Source organism: Micropterus dolomieu, linkage group LG12 (genome assembly GCF_021292245.1).
Source record: "Micropterus dolomieu isolate WLL.071019.BEF.003 ecotype Adirondacks linkage group LG12, ASM2129224v1, whole genome shotgun sequence".
Lineage (NCBI taxonomy): Eukaryota > Metazoa > Chordata > Actinopteri > Centrarchiformes > Centrarchidae > Micropterus > Micropterus dolomieu.
The window spans coordinates 35,971,843-35,994,016 of NC_060161.1; the positions used below are offsets into that span (position 1 = coordinate 35,971,843).

Genomic DNA, 22,174 nt, shown 5'->3' on the forward strand with positions numbered 1-22,174 from the left:
AGCAGGCATGAGATAGACACTGCTGAGGTAAGAAGCAGACATGAGATAGACACTGCTGAGGTAAGAAGCAGGCATGAGATAGACACTGCTGAGGTAAGAAGTAGGCATGAGATAGACACTGCTGTGGTAAGAAGCAGGCATGAGATAGACACTGCTGAGGTAAGAAGCAGGCATGAGATAGACACTGCTGAGGTAAGAATCAGACATGAGATAGACACTGCTGTGGTAAGAATCAGACATGAGATAGACACTGCTGTGGTAAGAAACAGGCATGAGATAGACACTGCTGGTGTAAGAAGCAGGCATGAGATAGACACTGCTGAGGTAAGAAGCAGGCATGAGATAGACACTGCTGAGGTAAGAAGCAGGCATGAGATAGACACTGCTGAGGTAAGAAGCAGACATGAGATAGACACTGCTGTGGTAAGAAGCAGGCATGAGATAGACACTGCTGGTGTAAGAAGCAGGCATGAGATAGACACTGCTGAGGTAAGAAGCAGGCATGAGATAGACACTGCTGAGGTAAGAAGCGGGCATGAGATAGACACTGCTGGTGTAAGAAGCACTAAAAGGTGCATAGGCAGGGATTTATAAGCCCCGCTTACTGAGCCATAGCATAAATCTAGCATGGTGTTCTTCTGTGTGGTAGAACAAGTCACATACTGTTCACACATCCTCAAAGTCTTTTTTAGATGTCAATGATTATAATCTCCAAGCATAAACTTGGGTGCTTCTGGGCAGTTTATGCGTGACGTCAGCGATCAGCTGGGCAGCAGCTGTGGCGTTGGATCATGGGTGAATGTACACTAATGTGAAAAAGAGCTGTTGAAATTCACGAGGGGCTGAGAGAATTAGACAATAATTCCACATCTGTGGTACATATCTTCTCTCTGATCACAACAGTGTTGCAGTACCTTTCGTTCACGTAGAAGCACACGCCTCCTCCTCGGTTTTTGCCGGTGATGTCCGGTGACCGGTCCATTCGCATTGGGCTTCCAAACCCAGTTAAGTTCAGGTCCGAGTCTGCATCACCGAGCCATGTTTCGGTGAAGGTAAGGAGACAAGTGTCTTTTACTTCCCGTTTAAACTTGGTTTAATGTTTCCAGCTCATCTATTTGTGTCTGAAAGACTGTACGTTTGACAGGAGGACCGAAGGAAGTGGCGGTAGTTTGCGGCGATTGTCAAGCCGAAGAGCCTTCAGTCTCCGACGTAGACCACCTCTTCTTCCTCGTTTCCGAGGACCTTACGTCTTAGTCGGCCTGCAAAGCTCCATTGGTATGCCCGTTCGCACACTGTGAAGCGCCCCATTCAAGCTCTCAATCCTGGATGGCACTTGATTTTTCTATTTATTTGCCCTATTGGAAAATGTAACGTTAGACTCGCGCTGCTGAAGCCAGTCGGGCAACGTTAATGTCTGTAATGAGACATGAGAGGAGTCCTCCTGAAGAATATATTTGTCATTAAATAGTGTGTAAGTGAAGCTCTTCAGCTTTTGGTGATAAAAATGGAACTTTAAGAAATCTGTGCATAGTTTCTCCAGAGAAGAATGAAGCAGCGTTTCCGCAGAACACTTTGTTTTACAAAGTCTTACTACAGAACTGGTGACCAGCAGTCATCACCAAAGGAAGAAGAGGAGGGTTGAACATATGAGGTAGTTCATTTTTTGCCATCAAAAGGAAGGCAGGTGGGACACTTTGGGTAACCATATCATACTGTTTACGATTGCACTGGAAATTTTGTACCAAAATCTTCAATCTTCAATTCAATTCAATCTTCTATTTCTAAAGAGAATGAAATGGGAGTAAAACTGTGTTTGTACAGTAGTTTCCAATATAACAGAACTTGTGAATGAAACGCAGACAGTTTCATAGAAAGTTTTGGAACATCAAAATCACAGCGTAAAAGTAAATAAATACCTGTAATTATTTCAAACACTTCCCTGGAGACACAGTACCAGAAGCTTCCACTGTTTGCTAGAAAGCATCTGAACCATTTAGTCTTTAAGGTTCCATTTATACAATCAAAGTCTGTAGCTGGTAGCCCACCATCTTCATACTCTTCAGTCGCTATTTTCAGATATCAGGGTTTTCATTTCCAGATGTAAGCAAAGTTTAATGTATTGATGGTATTGGCAGCTTTGTTGGGGACAGACAGAGAGCAGGCTGGGTATTTTACATCTGGAAAGGCTTTCCATTTTGGTTTTATAGATGCGGCAGAGAAAGATCTCTATTATCCAAGTGTTTGGGTATACTGCTTAAAAATAAAGGGGTGTTCTGTCGTGTCAAACGCCTTCTAGAAATCCAAAAAGAGAATACAGCCGTCATCCTTTATATGCTCATTATATTAAAGTAAATCAAGGACAAGGCGAACATTATTGTGTACCGATCCACCTCTCATAAATCCTGATGGAGTGTCACTTATTATTTGAGGAAGACCTTTTAGAAGACGATTTGAAAATATGTGTGTTAGCAAATTATAATCATTGTTTAATAGTGTTACTGTCTCCAGTTGTCCAAGATTTTGGGATCTTTGTTTGGTTTTGGAACAAGAATAATTACACCTTGCCTCAGCATCTGTGGAAGTGAGCGGTTGTTTAAAGCTTCTTTAAGTGATTCAAATAAAAGTGCTTTGATATGCTCCCAGAAATGTTTATAAAGGTTGGCCTCAGCTCATGGCTAGATTGGGAAACCCTGTGTTGACTTACCAAGTTGATAACCAGCGTCATGTGACCGCTGAGCATGATTGGCTGTTAGTGAAGCTGATAACAGACAGATACCCTGGGGATGGTGAACTGGCTTTGTAGCAGCCAGTGAGCAGCCATCTTTCTGTCTGATTAAGGTTCAGGTGAGACGATGTGATCATGAAGTCCGGCTGGAGGAACAGATTCATGATTTTATACAAGCAGAAATACAGCGTTCATGTTCTCCAGCAGGGACGTGTGCTCGCTTGTACCTGATTGGTCAGTGCGTATGTGTGTGTGTGGGGGGGGGGGGGGGGGGGTGGGGGGGGGGGGGGGGCAGTTTGGACTCCAGAGTCGACACAGAACAAACTGACTAACAGAAACAGACGGATGAACGAAGAGAGAGAAGACAAACAGGAGGAATAAACAAGGTCAGTGGATTGTTTTCATTATTGATCAGCTGATTGATCCAGTCCAGCTTCCTGTGGTACTTCTTCATGAGTTCTGTTAACTCTTCAGCCTCTGAAAGACTTTCTGTCCGTCATGTTGACGTGTTGGAGACGTTCTTTAAGAGCAAACAGCTGTTACAAAACATGAGATTTAAGGTTGTAATCCTCAGAGACTGCTGCACCTGATAAATACCACCTTAAATCCAACACCTTAATCAGAATGAGGAGCTTCAGCTGACAGGTCAGACTCTGATGCAGGGGAAAGGTGGTTCCAGCAGGCAGCGTCAGTGTGTGTTTACTTACTGTTGATAAAGTTAACCACACAAACAGCACGCCGACCTCTGACCCCTCTGAGGAGCCAATCACAGCGAGCTGAATAAACTGAGGCCTCATCAGTCTGTGATGGAGTCTGACACCTGCATGCTGCAGCTCTGTCATTTCCATCCAGCCTCATGTATAGTTTGTTCACATCATTTACATTTTGTCTGAAACATCTGGGTTAATAAATCATTTCTACACAACGGCATGAATCATAACTTACACTGTTAAATATTGAATTGACATCGTGAGATGTGAAATAAAAATGATACTGCCTGTAGAAACCGTTCATGTGTTTTCGGTATCTGAACAGTGAAGTACATTTACACAATGTGGTAAACTGATATGAGTTCAGTATGAATACAGAAGAATTTAGCTATTAAAGGAAAACACAGGCTGAAAATAGGAAAAATCAGTTTTGAAGAAAAGTTAAAGAGGTGGTATTCTGCTCATTTTCTGTTTCATAATCTTATTTAGAGGTTGTACCAGAAAAGGTTTACATGGTTATATTTTTTGTCATACTGCACATTGCTGCAGCTCCTCTTTTAACCGTGTGTTGAAGGCTTTGTTTTAGCTATGGAGTGATACATCTTGTCTCTAAATGATCTTTGTTGGGAGTTGCACATGCGCAGTTTCTAGTTAAGGACTACTAGCCAATCAGATGCAGAGAAGGGCGGGTCAGCGAGATGCAGGAGCAAGAGTTTCAGAGTGGTGAGTTATTAATCTGTATCCATAAAGTTTTAACTGAGCTCTGTCTCTACATCACAGGAACAACTTTATGTCCACTGACTGCCTGGAGGGTAGCTAGTGTTTGGAAGGGAGAGGAGAGCTGTGTGCTGCAGCTCACCGTTTTCCCACCTCTGTTTTTGAAGGTGTGTTGAAGTAGCCGGAGTTTTCTGTGGGAGATGGGAACTCCCTTTGGGCTGGACTTTTGGTTATTTTCACTTTGCAAACCTATTACATGCACAAAAAGGTATATAACTCAATAAAGGAGAGAGAAATGGCCAAAAAGCATAATACCACCTCTTTAATTAGTTTCTGTAAGTTTCAGTTGACAAAAACAAACATTTTGTTATTACAGTCTCAGTTTTTATGTTGTTATTTTGAGGCTACAGCTGTGATATATACCGTTGCCATGGTTGCAGGTGACTGCTGTAATAAACAGTAAATCCAGTTCTCATTCTAAGCTCTACTCACCTAACATTAGCATTAGCACAGCTAACTGTGCTGAGAAGAGAAGCTAAACGTGTTGATGTTTGAAAACATCTGGAGGATGATTCAGATGTTTGATTAATCAAAGTTAATTAATGAACTGACTCGTTCCTTCAGACAACAACTGGCTGACTGAAAGTAACATTAGCGTTACACCAACAGCACCTGATGAAGTTACGTTAGCTTAGCTTATTATATCTGTGAGTATACTGCATGTTCATCCTCCCAGCTTGTCACATATTGACACTTAGTCAAGGCCCTTTGGCGTCACCTTTAAACAACCTGGGTACCCCCTTTTGACCTTTTTGACATATTTACATTTAGGGCTCTGCGGTTAACAAATATACAACTTCTGGTAAAGTTAGCAACAATAAATATGCAACGTCCGGTTAGACTTTCAAAAAAACCCCTAGCATTTTGAAACATTGCCATTTTGAAACGTTATTAAAATGTTGCAGTTAGGTTAGGTTTACGCACAGAAAAAGTACTTGGTTGGATTTAGGCAACAAAACTTCTTGGTTAAGGTTAGGAAAAGATCATGGTTTGGGTTAAAATAATTACATATGTCACTTACGTCAATTTATGTAACTTGCCTAAATTAAAATCCTTACTCAGTATTTTCTACAAATATCATATACCTACCTTTACCGCCAAAAACCTACACTACAGAGCTTCCCCCACTGTGTTGAACTATGACGCTATAGGGATCCCCAGTGCGTCACAAACTGACGCCAATTATTCATGTCCATGTGACGACTTGAGAGTGAGAACGGGTTGGTTTTTAGTCTCTCAGCAGACTCTCAGAGAACTTTACTGACAGACGACGTTACTGAATGTAAAAAGCTTCTTATTAACATCAGACAGGTAAATAAGAGAGATTATTGACTGCAGGAGCTGTAAAACTTTGCATTAATACAGTTATCAGTATTAATGCAAAGTTTTACACGTCTTTCACGTCATTATTTACTTTGTAAAATTAACTGTCTAACTGTCCGTCTGCCCTGCAGGTCGTCATGGACGCCATCAGGACTCGTCTGACGCAGGTGAGACATCCAGGTATACAAGCTCCTCCCCTCTCTTACCTGTAACCATGGTTACGCTTCTCTCTCTGTCTCCAGTCTTCCTCAGTAGGCGTGGCTGAAGATGAGGTGGGAGGAGCTCCGAGGGTGGAGATGAGGTTTGTGACGGAGGCTGAGGAGGAGGTGGAGGCGGGGCCTAGCAGTGACATCACAGCATTGGTGCTGCGCCATCGCCATGGTTACAGGAGAGCCGGCGTGTTCCTGGGTGTGTGTGGGGTCGTCATCTTCACCACAGGTACACACACACACACACACACCTTTCATTGGTCAGTTTGATCGTGTGATTAAAGTGGGTGTGGCCTGTCTCTCTTTCTTAGCGTTCCTATTGGCCTACGCAGTGTTTGGTGGGTGCTACCACTGCTCCCAGGTGGGGGGGCAGGAGGATGAGCAGCAAGGGGGCGGGGCTAAACCACCTGCTGAAGGAGGGGCGGGGCTTTACTTGGGAGAGCTGAGAGTGATGATGAGGAGGCTGCTGCAGGATGAAGATATCCACAACACAGTCAGGTGGTACACCGTTTACATGATTCATGTTTCTATTGATCACTGAAGACCTCTGACTGGTTCGTCTTCTACACTTCCTGTCTCCTCTCTGAGCCAGAAAACATTAAACCCACCAGTGAGCCTTTCTGCTGCACTGGGACATATGTTCCTTCCTCACCATCATTTCTATTCTGTACTAGATAGATTTTGGTACCATGGTCATGTGGGCCGAAGTCCAGAAATCAGAACAGGTTGTTGAGTGTTTCTGTTTCCATCAGTCGGGTCAGCAGAGCGAGTCACCCTCCAGGTTCCTCAGAGGGAACCTCTCTGGCCTCAGAGATCCTGCGTCGCCTCAGACAGCTGCAGATGGATCACACCTGGACCGAGTCGCTGTACGCCACGTTGCAGTTCCCAGAGAGGTAGGTGCAGCAAAGGTCACGTCAGAGGTCGGAGAGAACTGGTGGAGAAAACAGGTGTTTGTTTGGGTGCAGGTCTCAGAGGAGCTCTCTGTGGCTGCTGGACTCTGCAGGAATGGTCTCAGAACAGATTCCCCTGAACCCGTCTGACTACTGTCCATACAGCGCCACAGGAAGTACCACGGTGAGGCAGAGACAGGATGTGTTTGTCACCATGGTAACCACAACCCCTGTTATCTTTACCTGTCTCTCTTTCTCTCTGCAGGGGGGCGTGGTCTATGCCAACTATGGCCGTCCAGAGGATTTTAATTGGCTGAAGAGTGTGGGCGTGTCTGTGGTTGACTCCGTGGTGGTGATGCGTGTCGGGGGTGGGGTCAGTTTTGCAGAGAAGGTCAGGTTGGCTGAAAGGAATGGGGCGGGCGGGGCCTTGATCTACCCCGACCCCGCCGACCTGCCGCAGGACCCCCGACGCCTTGGACTGAACACACACACTGCCGTGTCTGAACATGTAACACACACACATACAAACACACACATGTTCCATGTCTCGCTGCTCCGGACCAATCAGAATCTCCCTCTGTGTCATCCAATCACAGGTCCACCTGGGGTCAGGTGACCCCTTCACCCCCGGCTTTCCCTCCTTCAATCACACTCAGTTCCCAGCCATCCAGTCCTCCGGCCTGCCACTCATCCCAGCCTTGCCAATCAGTGCCACTGTAGCCTCCAAGCTGCTCAGGTGAGTCCACACCGTCTCAGGTTACCTGCCCAGGTGTTCTTGTGACCTCACTCCGTTTCTGTGTTTCAGCCAGCTGTCAGGTCCATCCTGCCCTCCGTCATGGCGGGGTCGGCTGCCGTATGTGAGCTGCGTGGTTGGTCCAGAGTTCAGCTCTGGACGCAGAGTCAAGATGTCGGTGCACAACGCCATGACGCCTGTCCTGCTCAACAACATCTTCTCCTCTCTGGAGGGCCGCGTCGAGCCAGGTACCACCGGACTGACAGACAGGTTCACATTTTTCATGAAGGGATCTTAATAAACTTATTTCTCTGTCAGACCAGTACATCATCCTGGGAGCTCAGAGGGACTCGCTGGGTCCAGGAGCCGTGAAGTCTGGTGTTGGAACAGCGATCCTCCTGGAGCTAGCTCGAACGTTCTCTGCTATGGTGAAGAACGGTAAGACTCACCTGGAGACAGGTGCGCTTACTGTCTTTTGCTGTTGATAGGGTGTTGCTGGTTTGGAGGGCATTGCCAATGTGTTGCCAGGTGGTTACTATGTAGTTGGTAGGTTGATGTTGTCACAAAGGCTGGTTCATGACTGAAGGAACTAGATCACTGGTACAAGCGGCAGAAATGGGTTTTCTCTCTTAGTGATAAGGTGAAAAGCTTAGGCAACTGTGAGGAACTCAATATAGTTGCTGCTCCTTTGCATTGGAAGGAGCCAATTCAGATGGTTTGTGCATCTCGTAAGGATGGACCCTAGGCGCCTCCAGGTAGGCGTTCCAGGCACGTCCAGCTGAAAGACCTAGGACTAAGTGGAGAGATTTTATCTTCATACTGGCCTGGGAACACCTAGGGATCCCCATTTCAAAGCTGGCTAATGTGGCTCGAAAGGGAGGTTTGGGATCTTTTGCTGGAGCTGCTACCCCCTCAACCTGACCTCGAATAAGCGGTTGAAGATGGATGGATAGATGCTATGGCACTGGGTGGATGGTGGGGTGTTCTGGCTGGATGGTAGGGTGTTCTGGGTGGATGGTGGGGTGTTCTGGCTGGATGGTAGGGTGTTCTGGGTGGATGATAGGGTGTTCTGGGTGGATGGTAGGGTGTTCTGGGTGGATGGGTGGATGGTAGGGTGTTCTGGGTAGTGGCTTGGATGTCACTAGGCTGTTGCTGTTGTCACCAACTAGTGAACTGGTTAGTGGAAGGCTGTGAGAGATTACAGGGATGGATACAGGAGTCAGGTGTCCAGAGTCTCTTAGCATGATAAAGGACTGGGTCTCTGGTGAAGTGGTGAATATCTGTGTAAGCTGATAGCACACCGCCCTCTAACTGTGGCTTTAATCACGGCAACTGGCTTTCTGCTCGTCTGTGCAGGTTTCAGTCCCAGACGCAGTTTGCTGTTTGTCAGCTGGGATGCTGGAGATTTCGGGAACGTTGGAGCCACTGAATGGCTCGAGGTTGGTCCAATCAGAAACACGTTCCACACCACAGGAAGGAAGAAGAAACATTTCAGCCACCTCAACTCTGACCTGTGGTTGCCATAACCTATGACCTCTGTTTGCCAGGGTTACCTGTCCATGCTCCACCTGAAAGCTGTAGCCTACTTCAGTCTGGACCAGGCTATCATGGGTAACACATCTCTCAGCCAATCACAGGAGACCTTCTTTAATGTGCCAGCCAATAACGACCGCTCTCTGTCTGTCTGCAGGTGATGATGTCCTGTCGGCCTACATCAGTCCTCTGCTGGTCGACCTGCTGGACGCTGCCATCAGACAGGTGAACCTGAGGGATGAAGTGTGGATTTATTTACTTCAGTGTTGCTTTGCCTTCATGTCATGTTACCATTTTGTCATATCTCATCATGTTTGTCGACATCAGCCAAAGCAACATAAAGTGTTTATGTTTTCATGCTTGTGTGTGCATGAGGCAGGTGGAGCATCCTAAACATGCAGGTCAGAGCATCTACAGCCAGGCTGAAAGAGAGGGCGGCAGCTGGAGGATGTGAGGCAGTAAACACACACAAACTAAATCATGCTCTAAATGCTGCAGTAAAGAAAGAGAAGAAGAAGACCTGCCTAAACTAAAGTTTCCTCTCCACAGAATGAAGCCGTTGTATCTGAACAGCGGAGCGTACAGTTTCACAGCGTTCGCAGGAGTTCCAGCTGTGGAGCTCAGATTCAGCGAGGTGAACTTTTAATAACTGACAACACGACACTGCTGTGCTATGCTAGGTATCTTTTCCATCTGTGTGTCGAGTTGTTCCACAGTGTGCAGTTCTCATGAGGTCATGTGATGTGTACAGGTGTACAGGTGTGCTTGCTTCAGGTTGATGTCATCAGATCTGTCTGTCCGTTCAGGAGCGAGCTTACCCGTTTGTCAACACGCCATTGGACAGCGCCTCCCGGCTACAGGAAGTGCTGGGGGGTCGTCTGGGGATCGCAGGGCGGAGCCTGGGGGAGCTGGTGGGGGAGATGGTGCTGAGATTGGCCCACGACCACATCCTTCCGCTCCGCATCACTTCCTACGCCCAGACAGTGCTGCAGTTCAGCGCCCAGCTCAACAAGCACTCTGCTGAGCTGCAGGTACGCTCTCTCACCTCACCTGTACATCCGGTATCTTTTGAGCTGCCTGAGGAAGTAAAATCTTTGTTCAGCTCTTGTGTTCAGTGTTAGTTGTCTACTTCAAGTTATTGCTAATTTGTGTTCCTAGGAATTTAAAGGAGTCAGTGATGGTGATTTGGTTGCTGTTTATTTGTATGGGTGTTTTGGGAAATGGCCTACGTCTAAAGTCAATAATGAGTTCCTGGGTTTTGGCTGTGTTGAGCTGGAGGTCATTGTTTGAACACCAAGTGACAGCTTGGTCCACGTCCATACTGGGTTTCATCATTATCTGAGATGAGGCCTGTTTCAGACTGGCAAGTGCCCAGCCAGTTGGCTAGCATGCTAGCAGTTAGTTCTTCTACTACATAGGTTTACCAACTAGCCCTATGAGCAGTCACTACGTCACCAGGTCTCTAGAACCAAACATTTTGCAAACTAGTGCTGCCAGGTGAGATTGAAATGACACTGGACACAAACTACATTCGGGGTTTTTTATTTCTCGACCACTCTCCAAATGGGAGAGGGGTATTAAAGGGATTTGGAAGATTCAACTGATTTATATTTCACAATGATTCTCCAATACAATCAAATTTACCACTTTATCAACTCACAACCCAAAATGAGCAATACAGTGGCTTGTACCTTAGGTTAACTTAAAATGTCCATACAAACTGTGCTAAATTAGTAACTCCATTTAGTACATAAATCTCAGTGCATAAATAACTGTTGTGGTAACTCTCCTAACAAAATCACATACTATCAGTTTCAGAACATGGAACATTTGGTACATTAATATCAACAAAAAGTTGCAGTATAACAACATGTACTGACTACAGTTTGCCTTGGTAATAACTCGTTTCAACGTATAGTGGCTGGCAGCCATCAACTCCATACTGCACTAAACAATAAAAACAAACAATAATGCTGGTACTGTACACAACGAATTATTCTGAACAGCTGACACCATCTGCAAACATCGGACCACTGAATCACCATCAGCAAAAGAACGTTACATTTTGCACCTGTATAAACTCATGTTAGTGCACAAGATTCCATAATTGTGTACAGAAGTAACATCTTAAACATATACCGATTTTGGAAGCTGAAAACACCCACGAGGCATGACTGAGTAAATCAAAACGGGAGGCTCTTCCCTTCCTATATTGCTTGGCTTACTTCCTGCTTTCACTTTCTCTGGAGCAGCGCAATTTGGGGATACCTGAAAGGGCGCAGTGCCCACTAGTAACTTTAGTGTGAACATGACATTTTCCACTGGGCTACAGTAGATTCAGTTTTCTTTAGCAGGATTTTTGGTACTTAGCTAACATGCAGTGCAACATGCAAAGGTACCTCGCCAAAAACTACCAGTTAGCAAGCTGGCTGGTAACTATAAGTTAACACTGTCAATAAAAGAAGCATCTGTCTTTTGTTTTGAAAGTTTTTGTACTCATGTGTTTTTAAGTAACAAAACTCCAGCTCAACAAGCAGATGACAGAATATGATGGAGTTCAAAGAGCTTTCTGTCTCTCTATTTTTGTCTTCAGTCCAGAGGTTTGTCTCCTCAGTGGGTTTTCAGTGCCAGAGGAGATTACAGCCGAGCAGCCGAGACGCTGCAGAGAGCTATCGACTACAGCGACCTGCATGACCCGACGACTGCTCGCTTCTACAACACTCGCATCATGAGGGTACAAATACTGCAAATGCTGCCGCTGATACCTCTCACCTCTGAAACGCATGCGTCATGAGGGTACAAATACTGCTAAAACTGCTGCTGACACCTCTCACCTCTCACACAATTACTGCAAGTGATTACTGATACCTCTCAACTCTGAAACGCTCAAATCAAGCCTTTAAATATGGCTGTTTTTACATTCTTGTCACACCTCTGACACCAAGACAATGGTTAGACCTCAATGCCTGCTCCATGCTTTCAAGGAAACGTCGTTCAAACCGGAAACGTAGCAAACTGGTGCCCCTGGTCTATAGAGTTTAACAGAATAATAAAATAATTTCCTCTGTCTGTCCTCCAGGTGGAATACTACTTCCTGTCTCAGTACGTGTCAGTGGTGGAGACGCCGTTCCGTCACGTGATCCACGGCCGCGGTGACCACACTCTGACAGCACTTACTGAGCACCTGGCCTTGCTGACCTCCGACCCTGAACGCTTCGACGAGAAACGCTTCAGACGGCAGCTCGCTTTCTTTACCTGGACGCTGCAGGGAGCCGCCAACGCCCTGACCGGAGATGTGTGGAGCATACACAACACACACACATATACACACTGAGACACATGCACACTGTGACACACATACAGGTGCATCTCAGAAAGAATATTGTGAGAAAGTTCATTTGTTCTGTAATTTATGTCAAAAAGTGAGACTTTCATATATTCTAGATTCATTACACATAAAGTGAAATATTTTTTACTTTTTGTTTTAATCTTATATATCTTAACCTTTCTATAGGTTTATGTTTACCTAGTCATCAAAACAAATTCCTTGTATGTGTAAAAACAACCTTGCAATAAATCCGATTCTGATTACTCACTGATAGAAAGGTATCATCTGCATAGCAAAGAAATTTTATACTGTGGTTCCTAATGATATTACCCAGCGGAAGCATATATAAGGTGAATAAAATATGACCAAGGACTGAACCTTGCGGAACTCCATAGGTAACTTTGCTCTGAGAGGATTCGGCATTTACATGTGACTGGGTGTGATCTGATAAGTAATATTCAAACCAGCTTAAAGCAGTTCCTTTTATAGCAATTAAATGTTCAAGTCTCTGTAATAAGATATGGTGATCATTTGTATCAAATGCCACACTTAGATCTAACAAGACCAACACATGGACTAGTCCCTTAGCCAATGCAGTTAAAAGATCATTAGAAATCATTTTACCAGTGCTGTCAAAAATTCACAAAGATGATTTGCCACTGCTTTTTCAAGGATCTCGGAGGAGGTGATTAATTTTATCTCTGATAATTAGAATTTTGTTGTTAAAGTAGTTCATGAAAACGTCACTATTGAGATCAAGAGGGACACGCGGTTCAGTAGATCGGAGGCTTCCCGTCACTCTGGCTAGACTATTGAAGAGGAACCTGGGATTGTTCTGACATTCCTCGATTAATTCGGAGTAATAAGCTGTTCTGGTGCTACATAGGGCCTTCCTATACATTTCCTGCCACATTAAACAAGATTCTTCTTGATGAGTGAGACACCATTTCTTCTCAAGTTTCCATGATGCTCTCAAAGGAGCAACAGTGTCAAGTGTCATTCGGAGCAGTCCTGTATTTTGAAACAGAATTGAATTACACACTGATGCAATTGAATCTTTAAACTTCGCCACAGCACGATCAGATAGAGATCTAGAAGTATTTGCTTGGTGGCTTAAAGTCAAATAATTAGAACTCAGAAAATAACGAAGGACCATCAATTCTTCAATTTCAATTCCATATGTTAATACTAGGTCAAGGGTATGGACCGGGAGCACGGTACACTATAATCAATAGAATCTGCTGCATAGTTTTCCAGATTGAATTAGAAAGACTTAGAACAATGCTTTGAAAAGAGTCATAACTCATTTTGTGTTTTGACTTGACTAAAAGGCCTGAAACAAAAATAGCCACATCATTTGCTCCGACATGCAAGACTACACAGCAAATGGAGGCTGGGAGTGAATGGAGGTGAGGTGGAGAACCTCCTGTCTCCAACATTTAAGATCACCTTGTATGTTGATGTTCATGTCGTCAGAGTATGTGCAGTTTGAGTTGTAAATAAATGAATCTGAGACGAGGCCTTCAGGTTTTATAAGGAATTTATTTCAATATTTCAATAGTTGAATTTCATTAATAACTAATTATTTCATTTAACAACAAGCCGGTCATCCATCCAACAGCCTCCTTTATACTGGTGTAAGTGTGTGTGTCTGTGTGTGTTTTTGTGTTTCTCTACGTGTGTGTATTTCTGTGTGTGTTTCTCTGTGTGTGTGTTTCTTTGTGTGTGTGTGACAGGCTGATAAATATTCAGATATGATTTTATATCTTTTATAAAGAGTGTTTCTGTCAGTGCTCAGAAAGAAAAGACGACCTCGGGTAACCCCGCTGTGTGTGTGTGTGTGTGTGTGTTTGTATGTGTGTATGTGAGATGATATTACATCATCAATAATTCTGATTATTTTTATGATAATAATTATTATAATTATTCACATGACCCTGATATTCAGTCTAAAAAAATCCCCACTGGAACCATCAGAAACCATTCTGGGAGCAGCAGCAGCCATGTTGGATCCACCATCAGTCCCAGTTGCCATGGTTACACACCACTCGCTCTCACAGATGATGTCACAGATGGAGGACGACATTTTGGACCTCCCAAAGAACTGTGGGTAATGGAGTCAGGGCAGTACGTGCCTCACCCCCACGCTGTCCAGGTGTGTTTTGTGAGCCTGAAGCTTTAACTCTATCCCCAAAGTGATACTGAACGTTGTCTCTGGTTCCGGTTCAGGAGCAGGGAATCATGGGTACTGTAGTCCAGAATCCAGCAGGATTTTGGGCAGCATAGACCCACAGCCAGGGATTGTGGTTAGAGGATCGTTAGCTGGGACCTATGTGTAACATAGTCCATCTGTGCTGTAGATTGTTGGTGGTGTAATCCTTTTGCTGGAGCTGGGAACCGTGGGTAATGTAGTCCATAGTCTTTTGCTTAAAAATGGAAGTGTTCAGTTTCAGGTATACCTCCTTGTTGCCAAGCAACCAGAGAGAGACAGTGATCATTAAAAACGGTCCTAACTGTCCGTTACAAAAGAAGGGGGAGTATGGTGCAGAGGGATTGTTGTTGTTGTAGTCCAGATCAAAAGGGTTCAGTTATAGTCCAGTAGAAGGGGATTTAGGGTGTTGTCCAGATGAGAAAGGTTTAGGGTGCTATAGTCCGGGGAAGGGGAATAAGGTTGTTATAGTCCAGCAGAGGGATTGTCGGGAGGTGGTGGTCCAGATGGGGGGTTTAGGGTATTGTAGTTATAATGGGATTTAGAGTGTTGTATCCCAGTTGAAGGGGAATAAGGGTGTTGTAGTGCAGCTGAGGGACTGTGGTTGTTGTAGTCCAGATGAGGAGAATTTAGGGAGTTGTAGTACAACCAGGGATGTTCATTGTAGTCCTGGAAGATGTGGATTGTGAGTGTAATCCAGTAGAAGGGTGTTGTATTCCAGAAGGGGGATTTGGGGTGTTGTAGTCCAGCAGAGGGAACATCGGTAGTGTAGTCCAGACAAAAGGGGATTTAAGCTTTGCTTATACTTCTGCGTAGGTTCTATGTGCGTAGCTATGCCATAGCCATGCATTTATACTCATGCGTCGGTGTCTTTGTCATTCTGTAATTACACCCCCAAACGCTAGCTGGCGGTAGCGCTACAGCGTTGACTGGGTTGACTTTTGTCGACCAAGCAAGCTAACGTCTAGTTTAGCCCTCCGCTAACGTGAATGTGGATAAAAGTACGTACGTATACGTGTGGCCGGTATAGCCTTTTCAAATGTTAATGACAGAATCGATCACATTCTGATAGTTAAACGAGTCCTTTCGCTTGGGTCTTGACGGTCAAATACTATATTGATACACCGTGTTACAGCCGCTGGTTTGGCAGCGAGTAAAATTTACTTAAAAGCACGGGGAACTTCCTGTGTGCTTGAGGGCATTATGTAGTACCCTACGCCGTAGCTTGACGTGCACCTCCCCAAAAATTTAACTACATGACCACAAGAATTGTGATTGGTTGGTTGCGGATTGGTTGATAAAATCTAGAATTGATGCACGATTACGATGTTACCTGGCTTACAGGAAGTTAGCTTGCTCAGCTGGCAAAGTCAATACAGTCGACACTATAACGCTACCGCCAATTGCAGATTGCAGAACAACGCAGACACCAATGCACAAGTATAAATGCGTGGTTATGTGCGCAGCTTACACCATAGACTCGACGAAGTATGAATCAGGCTTTAGGGTGTGGTAGTCAAAAAGGGATTGTGGGTCTTTCGGTTCAGGCAGATGGTGATATAGGGTGATGTAGTCCAGCAGAAGAAGATTGTGGAAGATGAATCCAGCAGAGGGATTGTGGTTGTTGTAGTCCAACTGAAGTGTTCAATTTTAGTCCATTACAACAGGATTAAGGGTGTTGTAGTCCAGACAGAGGGGGGTTGTGAATATTGTAGTCCAGGTAGTGGGGGGTAATAGGGTGTTGTAGCCCAGAAGAAGGGGGTTGTGGGAGATGAAGTCCAGCAGAGAGGGATCATGGGTGTTGTAGTCTAGTGTTCGATACTTTAAGCCCTGAATAGACTGTGTGTTTGAGCCCCATCGTTTTATTTACAGTCACACAAGTCTTTATGTACACTACACACACGCACACACACATACACACAAATGCACACGCACACACCACTTTCACATCACATAAATCAATAAATAAATAGATAAATCAATAAATAAATAGGATAATATAAATACTTCAACACCAACTTAACTCTACAGTCCGATTCATTCATTACTGATAATACAGGATTATTGAATCCACACAAAATCAATCGATCCTCTCTCCATCTTTTCCTCTGACAGATGATGAGACAGACAGGTCCCCTCTTCTTAAAAAAACACATCTCCTGGTTGCCACAGCTACAGCATCCAATCCAATCAGTGTGCTCGTTTGTCATCCTTCTGTAGAAAAAGTAAAAAGACAAAAGTCCGCTCTCCATCAGGTCACGCCGCTAACAGGAGGAGGAGGGTGTGATGGGTGGTGGCGGTGTCCGTGAAGATGACGCCCATGGCTGGCACTGGCCAATCAGAGTCTGTCGCGGGCAGGAACCCAGATGTAAGGGCCGCTCTGCTCCTCGATGACGGCTTTGACCAGGTGGTACACCTCCTCAAAGCTGTCGCCGTGCACGATGGCTGCACACACAATAACACACACAGTTAACACCAAAGTTTGAGAAGCTCTAAAGTTTAAAGTTTTAAATGCTTGAAGTGCATTTTCACCTGTGAAACACTCGAGGAAGTCTTGTTCCAGTTTGATGGCTCGATCCAGAGCTTTCCTCGCCTGATCCTCCGACAGACGCTTGTTCAGATCCCTGCACACGCGCACATGCGCAAAAACAGAAACACACCATGAACTTCTGTATTTATTCCTAATATACAAGAAAACTCCCACATAACATAAATTATCTGCAGTCCCAATGAAACAGCAGCAACGTCATCAACATCTTCTGTAATGTGATGACTGCGCTGACTTACAGGATGTTCTCCAGGGATCGTGGTCGGATGAAGATGGCGATAGGTTGAAGCTGAGCTGCCTGCAGCCTCCTCACGGCGTTGGCCGACACGTCCAGGATGCAGTGTTTCCCCTGGTGAACACGCACACACATGAACACATTAGGAACACCTGCTTATAGTCCCCTGACAGTCAACACACATCACCACCAAATTATCTTTCAACCTTTACCATGACAACCACAACATGCGTCACAATGGTAATCGTATGATGTAATAGATTGGCGAGTCTCACCTGCTCGGCCACCTGTCTGACGCTCTGCACCGACGTCCCGTACAGGTGGTTGTTGTACTGCCCCGCCTCAATGAAGCGATGTGACTGGATGTCGCGCTCCATCTGTTCCCGTGACGACACAAAATGGTAGTCCCGCCCATCGGCCTCGTAGTCCCTCCGAGGGCGAGTCGTGTCTGCAGAGAGAGATACATCGGTCACTTTCTGTTTGTTTATGCCCCATTTCCTGTTTCAACGCGACGAAACGACACTTACGAGGGACACAGGAGCCAAACTTGTCTGGGAACTCGGACAACAGGTCGTCATTGACTCGGTCTTTGGTTGGACCCAGGATGATGACGGGACGAGCGTAGTCCACTGGAGACAGAGACAGGAAACTTTATTTACACCATCATTAACAAACACACCTGGAGGATACAGATAATAAATACACAAAAAATAACCAGTACGGATACTAAACTGGACCAACTGGGCCGATTCCCTCTACTGTGTCAAACACACAGCGTTTTGGTTCTGAGTCAAGTCTGTGTGGTCGTTTCACATGTCTTTGTAACAATCACCTCTAACAGAGACTCTGCTTTAGGGGCCCTCCAAACATCAAAGCCCCCAGGCCTGTGTCTGAAGGGGCCTTCTGGGGCCCTGGATGCAGTGTGCCTCTTATTGCTTCATGGAACAAATAGTAAGAGTAAAGTTCAATTTATAGTATCTGCAGGGGTCTGAACGTATAAATCATCTGTCCAAGTCCATGACGGTCCACGGGGGTCCACAAGGGCCTGCGAGGATCCTGAACTTTAGTGAAGCTGTAGGCGCTGAGTGTGCTAACCTGACCCCAGTGTATCTATTCCTCATGACTTTGACGTACAACAGAAGGACTGTGTTGTTGTAAAATCTTAAAACAGGGTCAGAGGTTAAAGTGACACTGACCTTCGATCTGGGTGACAAGCTCGTAGCTGTGGACGAACCCTTCTCTACCTGTGAGGAGAAGAACAGGATCAGCATTTTGTCAGTCTCAGTTCCTGCTTTGTTATGAGAGCAGAAGACTCACCTTTACTCTTCATGCGCGACCACTCCTTCCTCTCCACCCTGAAACATACAAACACACATTGTGTTCACACCTCAGGAGTGTTACGGCGGAGCAGCTAATAGTACTACAGCAGGTCCACAGTACTGTGTGTACTATACGGACCTGTGTTTGGATGGGATGTATCCCAGCTCCTCTAGCTCCCCCTGCTGGTTCACTCGTCTGGCCTGCCACCACTCGTCATCAGCGCTGTCCATCACATGAAGAACCTCCCCAAAGTTAAAGTCCAGAGCTTGTGACAGGACGCCGCAGTCCCACTGCTTATCATAGTCAAACAGCGCCCTGCAAACACCCACAGAGCAACTCATTAACGCTGATTAATGCGGTCTCAGCTGGACCACTTCAGGTGAGCTACCTGCCCCAGGTTTGGAGACTCCAGGTGAAACTGGTTTACCTGACATAGAAGCTGCGGTTGGCTCTCAGACTCCCAGACGAGCTGTTCATCATCTGCTCCCTCAGGTCATGGATCTTTGCTTCGAAACGGCTGTACTCTGCGCACACACGCACACACGCGCACACAGACAAACACACATTAACGTCTGTCAGGTGTGTGTTCCCCCGCTACAGATTGAACAGGTGCAGCAGGTCTCCACCTTCACTGATGGACAACTGTCAGCTTAGCATGGGTGTGTATTAGCTCCACAATACATTACAGATATGCTAATTCCATATTCTGTCTCTTTGGTTGTCTCCACAACAACTCCTCTTAGGGCGGGTTCACACCTAAAGGTCTGGTTCCTGAACCGAACCAGCACGAGAATAGTAGGTATTGATCCGCAGTGCAAATTAGCAGGTGTTAAATAATTTAATAAAGCATTTCTAGTAAGAAACTGCATCAGACGTCTTATCACAGATCATACCATGACACATCCACCAATGTGTCCCTGAGCAAGACACTTATCCCCTAGTTGCTCCAGGTCCTCACCTTCAGGTCTGTACTGTGCTACTATGGTAACAGTCTGTCCGGCGTTCTTCAGAGCTGCTGCTGCCTGTTCATGTGTCGCATACCTGAGATCCACACCGTTCACCTGAACACACACACACACACACGTTTAAGCATCCAAAATGTGTAATGAAGTCTGGATCTGGATCTGGTCTCTGAACAGACTGAGGATCTGGTCTCAGTACTCACACTGAGGATCTGGTCTCCCTTCCTGAGCTCTCCGCTCAGGTCTGCTGGTCCTCCTGCCAGGATGAAGGAGATGAAGATTCCCTCTCCGTCCTCTCCACCCACGATGTTGAAGCCCAGACCGGTGGAGCCACGCTGCACACAAACCCTGCGGGGCTCCCGGGAGTAATCGTCCTCTCCCATCATGCCACGGGGGATAGGGGAGTATCGCCGCGGTGAGGGAGGTGGAAGGGCTTGTGGGTAATCACACATGTAGTCAGGCTCCATGTAGGCTGTAGGGAAAGAAGACACTGTAATGCTTGTAAAGAAGTTCTGCAAGTGGCCTTTAGTGGTTGGCATGTGCAGACCCTCCCCAGGTTGTTAGGTCCTCAACATGTTCGACTAACGTCGTAAAGCAACCAAACTCAGCAGGAATCCCCATAGAAATCATGGTGACATCTACAGTAAAGCTCATCACAGTCTGACCTGCATTAAGGCCAACACACTCCAGGACGTGTAACAGCAGCATTTATCTGCACTCTTGGCCCTTAAAACAGAGTTACAAGGGCCAAGGTGTTGAAATATTCCCCTACGAACTGGAACAAACCTTCAGGAACCCAATAACTCATTAGTTGTCATTAGTTGTTATTAGTTTTTATAGGATTTCTCCATGACAACGATTGACAACAACTCCAATATGCCGTCCTCCGCTGTGGTAATATCTCTCCTATGGTAATGTTATATCACACTTCAAGCGATCTAACAAGTCACCAATAAAAAATAAAACACATAGATTCATTTTCAGGTGACTAACGTTACCACTAGCATGAGACAGCATGCTAGTGGCTGAAGTAGTGATTTTATTTTATGATTGATTTTAAGAAAATCACCATATTATGTTGAAATGACATTAAACTAAGAATAACCATGGTTATCATAAAATTTAAGAAGAAAATAGTTTGGAGTGTGCCTCTGAAAAATCAAGTGGTAGGGGCAAATGGTAGGGGCAAGGGTGAAATGGTCTACACAGTGTATTAGCAGCTGTATTAGCATGATGCCCAGTCTCCTAACTGCGTGTAAACCAGGTGTGGTGGAGTTGTTTATATCAGTATACATGTTCTGATTTGATTGGAACAACAGTAGGTTTTCTCTAACAAAGCAGTAGAAAGGTTCTTTAAATTGATTAGAAAACATTTCTATGGCAGTAATTGGATTGTAACGAATTTAATATGCAGTGATTCCAATGAAAGGTACATTTCACCTTTTTAACTGTTAACCGTTTTTTGTAGATGAACGGACTTTGATGAGAGCTCATGTTAGAACCACAGGATGAACTCAAGAAACAGGAAGCCAAAAGGTGTACGTACAGCTGGTGAGGTCGGGGGGGCTGTATCGATCAGTGGGGTGGATATACTGCGAGTTGGGCGTGGCCACCTTCAGGTAGACCACCTCCCCAGTGTTCTTCAGGGCCGACACGGCGTCTTCATGCAGCACGTCCTCCAGAGACACATGGTTCACCTGCCGGGGTCAAAGGTCAGGTGAGACTAGAACGATGTGTATTAACAACATATGAACAGTATGTGGTGGGTTTTTTAACATACAGCCAGTATTTTATCCCCGATCTGTAGCCGTCCATCACGGTGTGCCGCCCCACCCTCGATGATCTTGGTGACATAGATGCTGTTGTCTCCAGGAACGTGTTGGTTCCCCACACCGCCGGCTATACTGAAGCCCAGACCTGGACCAGAAAGGGAAAGGACCAGCCCGTTTAAAACTTCTAATATTATAAATCACTTCAAGGGGACAGCTGATCCAAAAAAAAACAATACTCAAACACAGAGTGAAACCAGTTGAGACCGAAGTCTGCAGTATACATTGAAGAAAATTATAATGCAACACTTTTGTTTTTGCCCCCATTCATCATGAGCTGAACTCAAAGATCTAAGACTTTCTCTATGTAAACAAAAGGCCTATTTCTCTCAAATATTGTTCACAAATCTGTCAGAATCTGTGCTAGTGAGCACTTCTCCTTTTGCCGAGATAATCCATCCACCTCACAGGTGTGGCATATCAAGATGCTGATCTGACAGCATGAGTATCGCACAGGTGTGCCTAAAATCTAGGTTCAATAATTGGAAACATTACAACAATATATCTCCTCCTTGTCTCCTTGTCTCCTTTCCTACCTTTAGGTCCTTTCATTAGTTTGATCTGTGTAATGCGTTCGGACGGTGGGCGTCGCCGCAGGACATACAGCCTGACAACAGGCCCCGCCTCCTTCAGTGCCTCCACGGCGATAGAGTGAGTTACCTCACGCACGTCCACGTCATTAACAAATACGATGCTGTCGTTCACCCTAGAAAGGGAGAGGAAAACCCTCATTGTAAGGACAATTCTGCCTCGTGAGGACACTTTGGCTGGTCCTCACTACTTCAAAGAGTTAAGAGTGCATTTTGAGCGTGTGTGTGTGTGTGTGTGGGGGGGGGGGGGGGG

General features: G+C 45.4%; 2 protein-coding genes across 4 annotated transcripts in view; one reads left to right on the top strand and one right to left on the bottom strand.

Annotated features, from left to right (window-relative positions):
• Positions 1–3,019: 3,019 nt before the first annotated feature.
• Positions 3,020–12,548, top strand: tfr2 (transferrin receptor 2). Of its 2 annotated transcripts, none has more exons than XM_046065023.1 (18): positions 3,020–3,111; positions 5,667–5,702; positions 5,778–5,973; positions 6,056–6,242; positions 6,497–6,637; positions 6,710–6,818; positions 6,900–7,142; positions 7,231–7,370; positions 7,440–7,615; positions 7,686–7,805; positions 8,724–8,806; positions 8,915–8,978; positions 9,058–9,125; positions 9,280–9,350; positions 9,450–9,534; positions 9,707–9,931; positions 11,494–11,634; positions 11,980–12,548. In XM_046065023.1, exons 2-18 carry the CDS (start codon positions 5,673–5,675, stop codon positions 12,232–12,234), a joined length of 2,334 nt encoding a protein of 777 aa, XP_045920979.1. In that variant the 5' UTR covers positions 3,020–3,111; positions 5,667–5,672; the 3' UTR covers positions 12,235–12,548. The 2 variants fall into 2 exon arrangements, with proteins under 2 accessions (XP_045920979.1, XP_045920980.1); XM_046065024.1 differs by lacking the exon at positions 3,020–3,111 and adding an exon at positions 4,713–4,859.
• Positions 12,549–13,778: 1,230 nt separating this feature from the next.
• The window catches only part of LOC123980839 (disks large homolog 4-like), a 36,872-nt gene continuing 28,476 nt past the window's right edge, over positions 13,779–22,174 (bottom strand). For both annotated transcript variants that reach the window (XM_046065385.1, XM_046065386.1), the window contains 14 exons: positions 21,868–22,037; positions 21,283–21,419; positions 21,049–21,199; positions 19,706–19,974; positions 19,499–19,601; positions 18,968–19,064; positions 18,679–18,855; positions 18,538–18,575; positions 18,417–18,464; positions 17,748–17,849; positions 17,496–17,668; positions 17,225–17,334; positions 16,970–17,061; positions 13,779–16,882 (listed from right to left, as the gene is read on the bottom strand). In XM_046065385.1, the coding sequence (XP_045921341.1) occupies positions 16,776–16,882; positions 16,970–17,061; positions 17,225–17,334; positions 17,496–17,668; positions 17,748–17,849; positions 18,417–18,464; positions 18,538–18,575; positions 18,679–18,855; positions 18,968–19,064; positions 19,499–19,601; positions 19,706–19,974; positions 21,049–21,199; positions 21,283–21,419; positions 21,868–22,037 (1,774 nt within the window). In that variant the 3' untranslated portion in view covers positions 13,779–16,775. The remainder of the gene's footprint in view (positions 16,883–16,969; positions 17,062–17,224; positions 17,335–17,495; positions 17,669–17,747; positions 17,850–18,416; positions 18,465–18,537; positions 18,576–18,678; positions 18,856–18,967; positions 19,065–19,498; positions 19,602–19,705; positions 19,975–21,048; positions 21,200–21,282; positions 21,420–21,867; positions 22,038–22,174) is intronic.

What these genes read in the sequence shown, in the direction of transcription:
- tfr2 (XM_046065023.1), top strand. Translation starts at nt 5,673, where the DNA reads ATGGACGCCATCAGGACTCGTCTGACGCAG. An exon ending in GAGGGCGGCAGCTGGAGGAT is followed by an intron (nt 9,351 to 9,449) that starts GTGAGGCAGTAA and finishes TCCTCTCCACAG; the next exon opens with AATGAAGCCGTTGTATCTGA. An exon ending in TGGAGCTCAGATTCAGCGAG is followed by an intron (nt 9,535 to 9,706) that starts GTGAACTTTTAA and finishes CTGTCCGTTCAG; the next exon opens with GAGCGAGCTTACCCGTTTGT.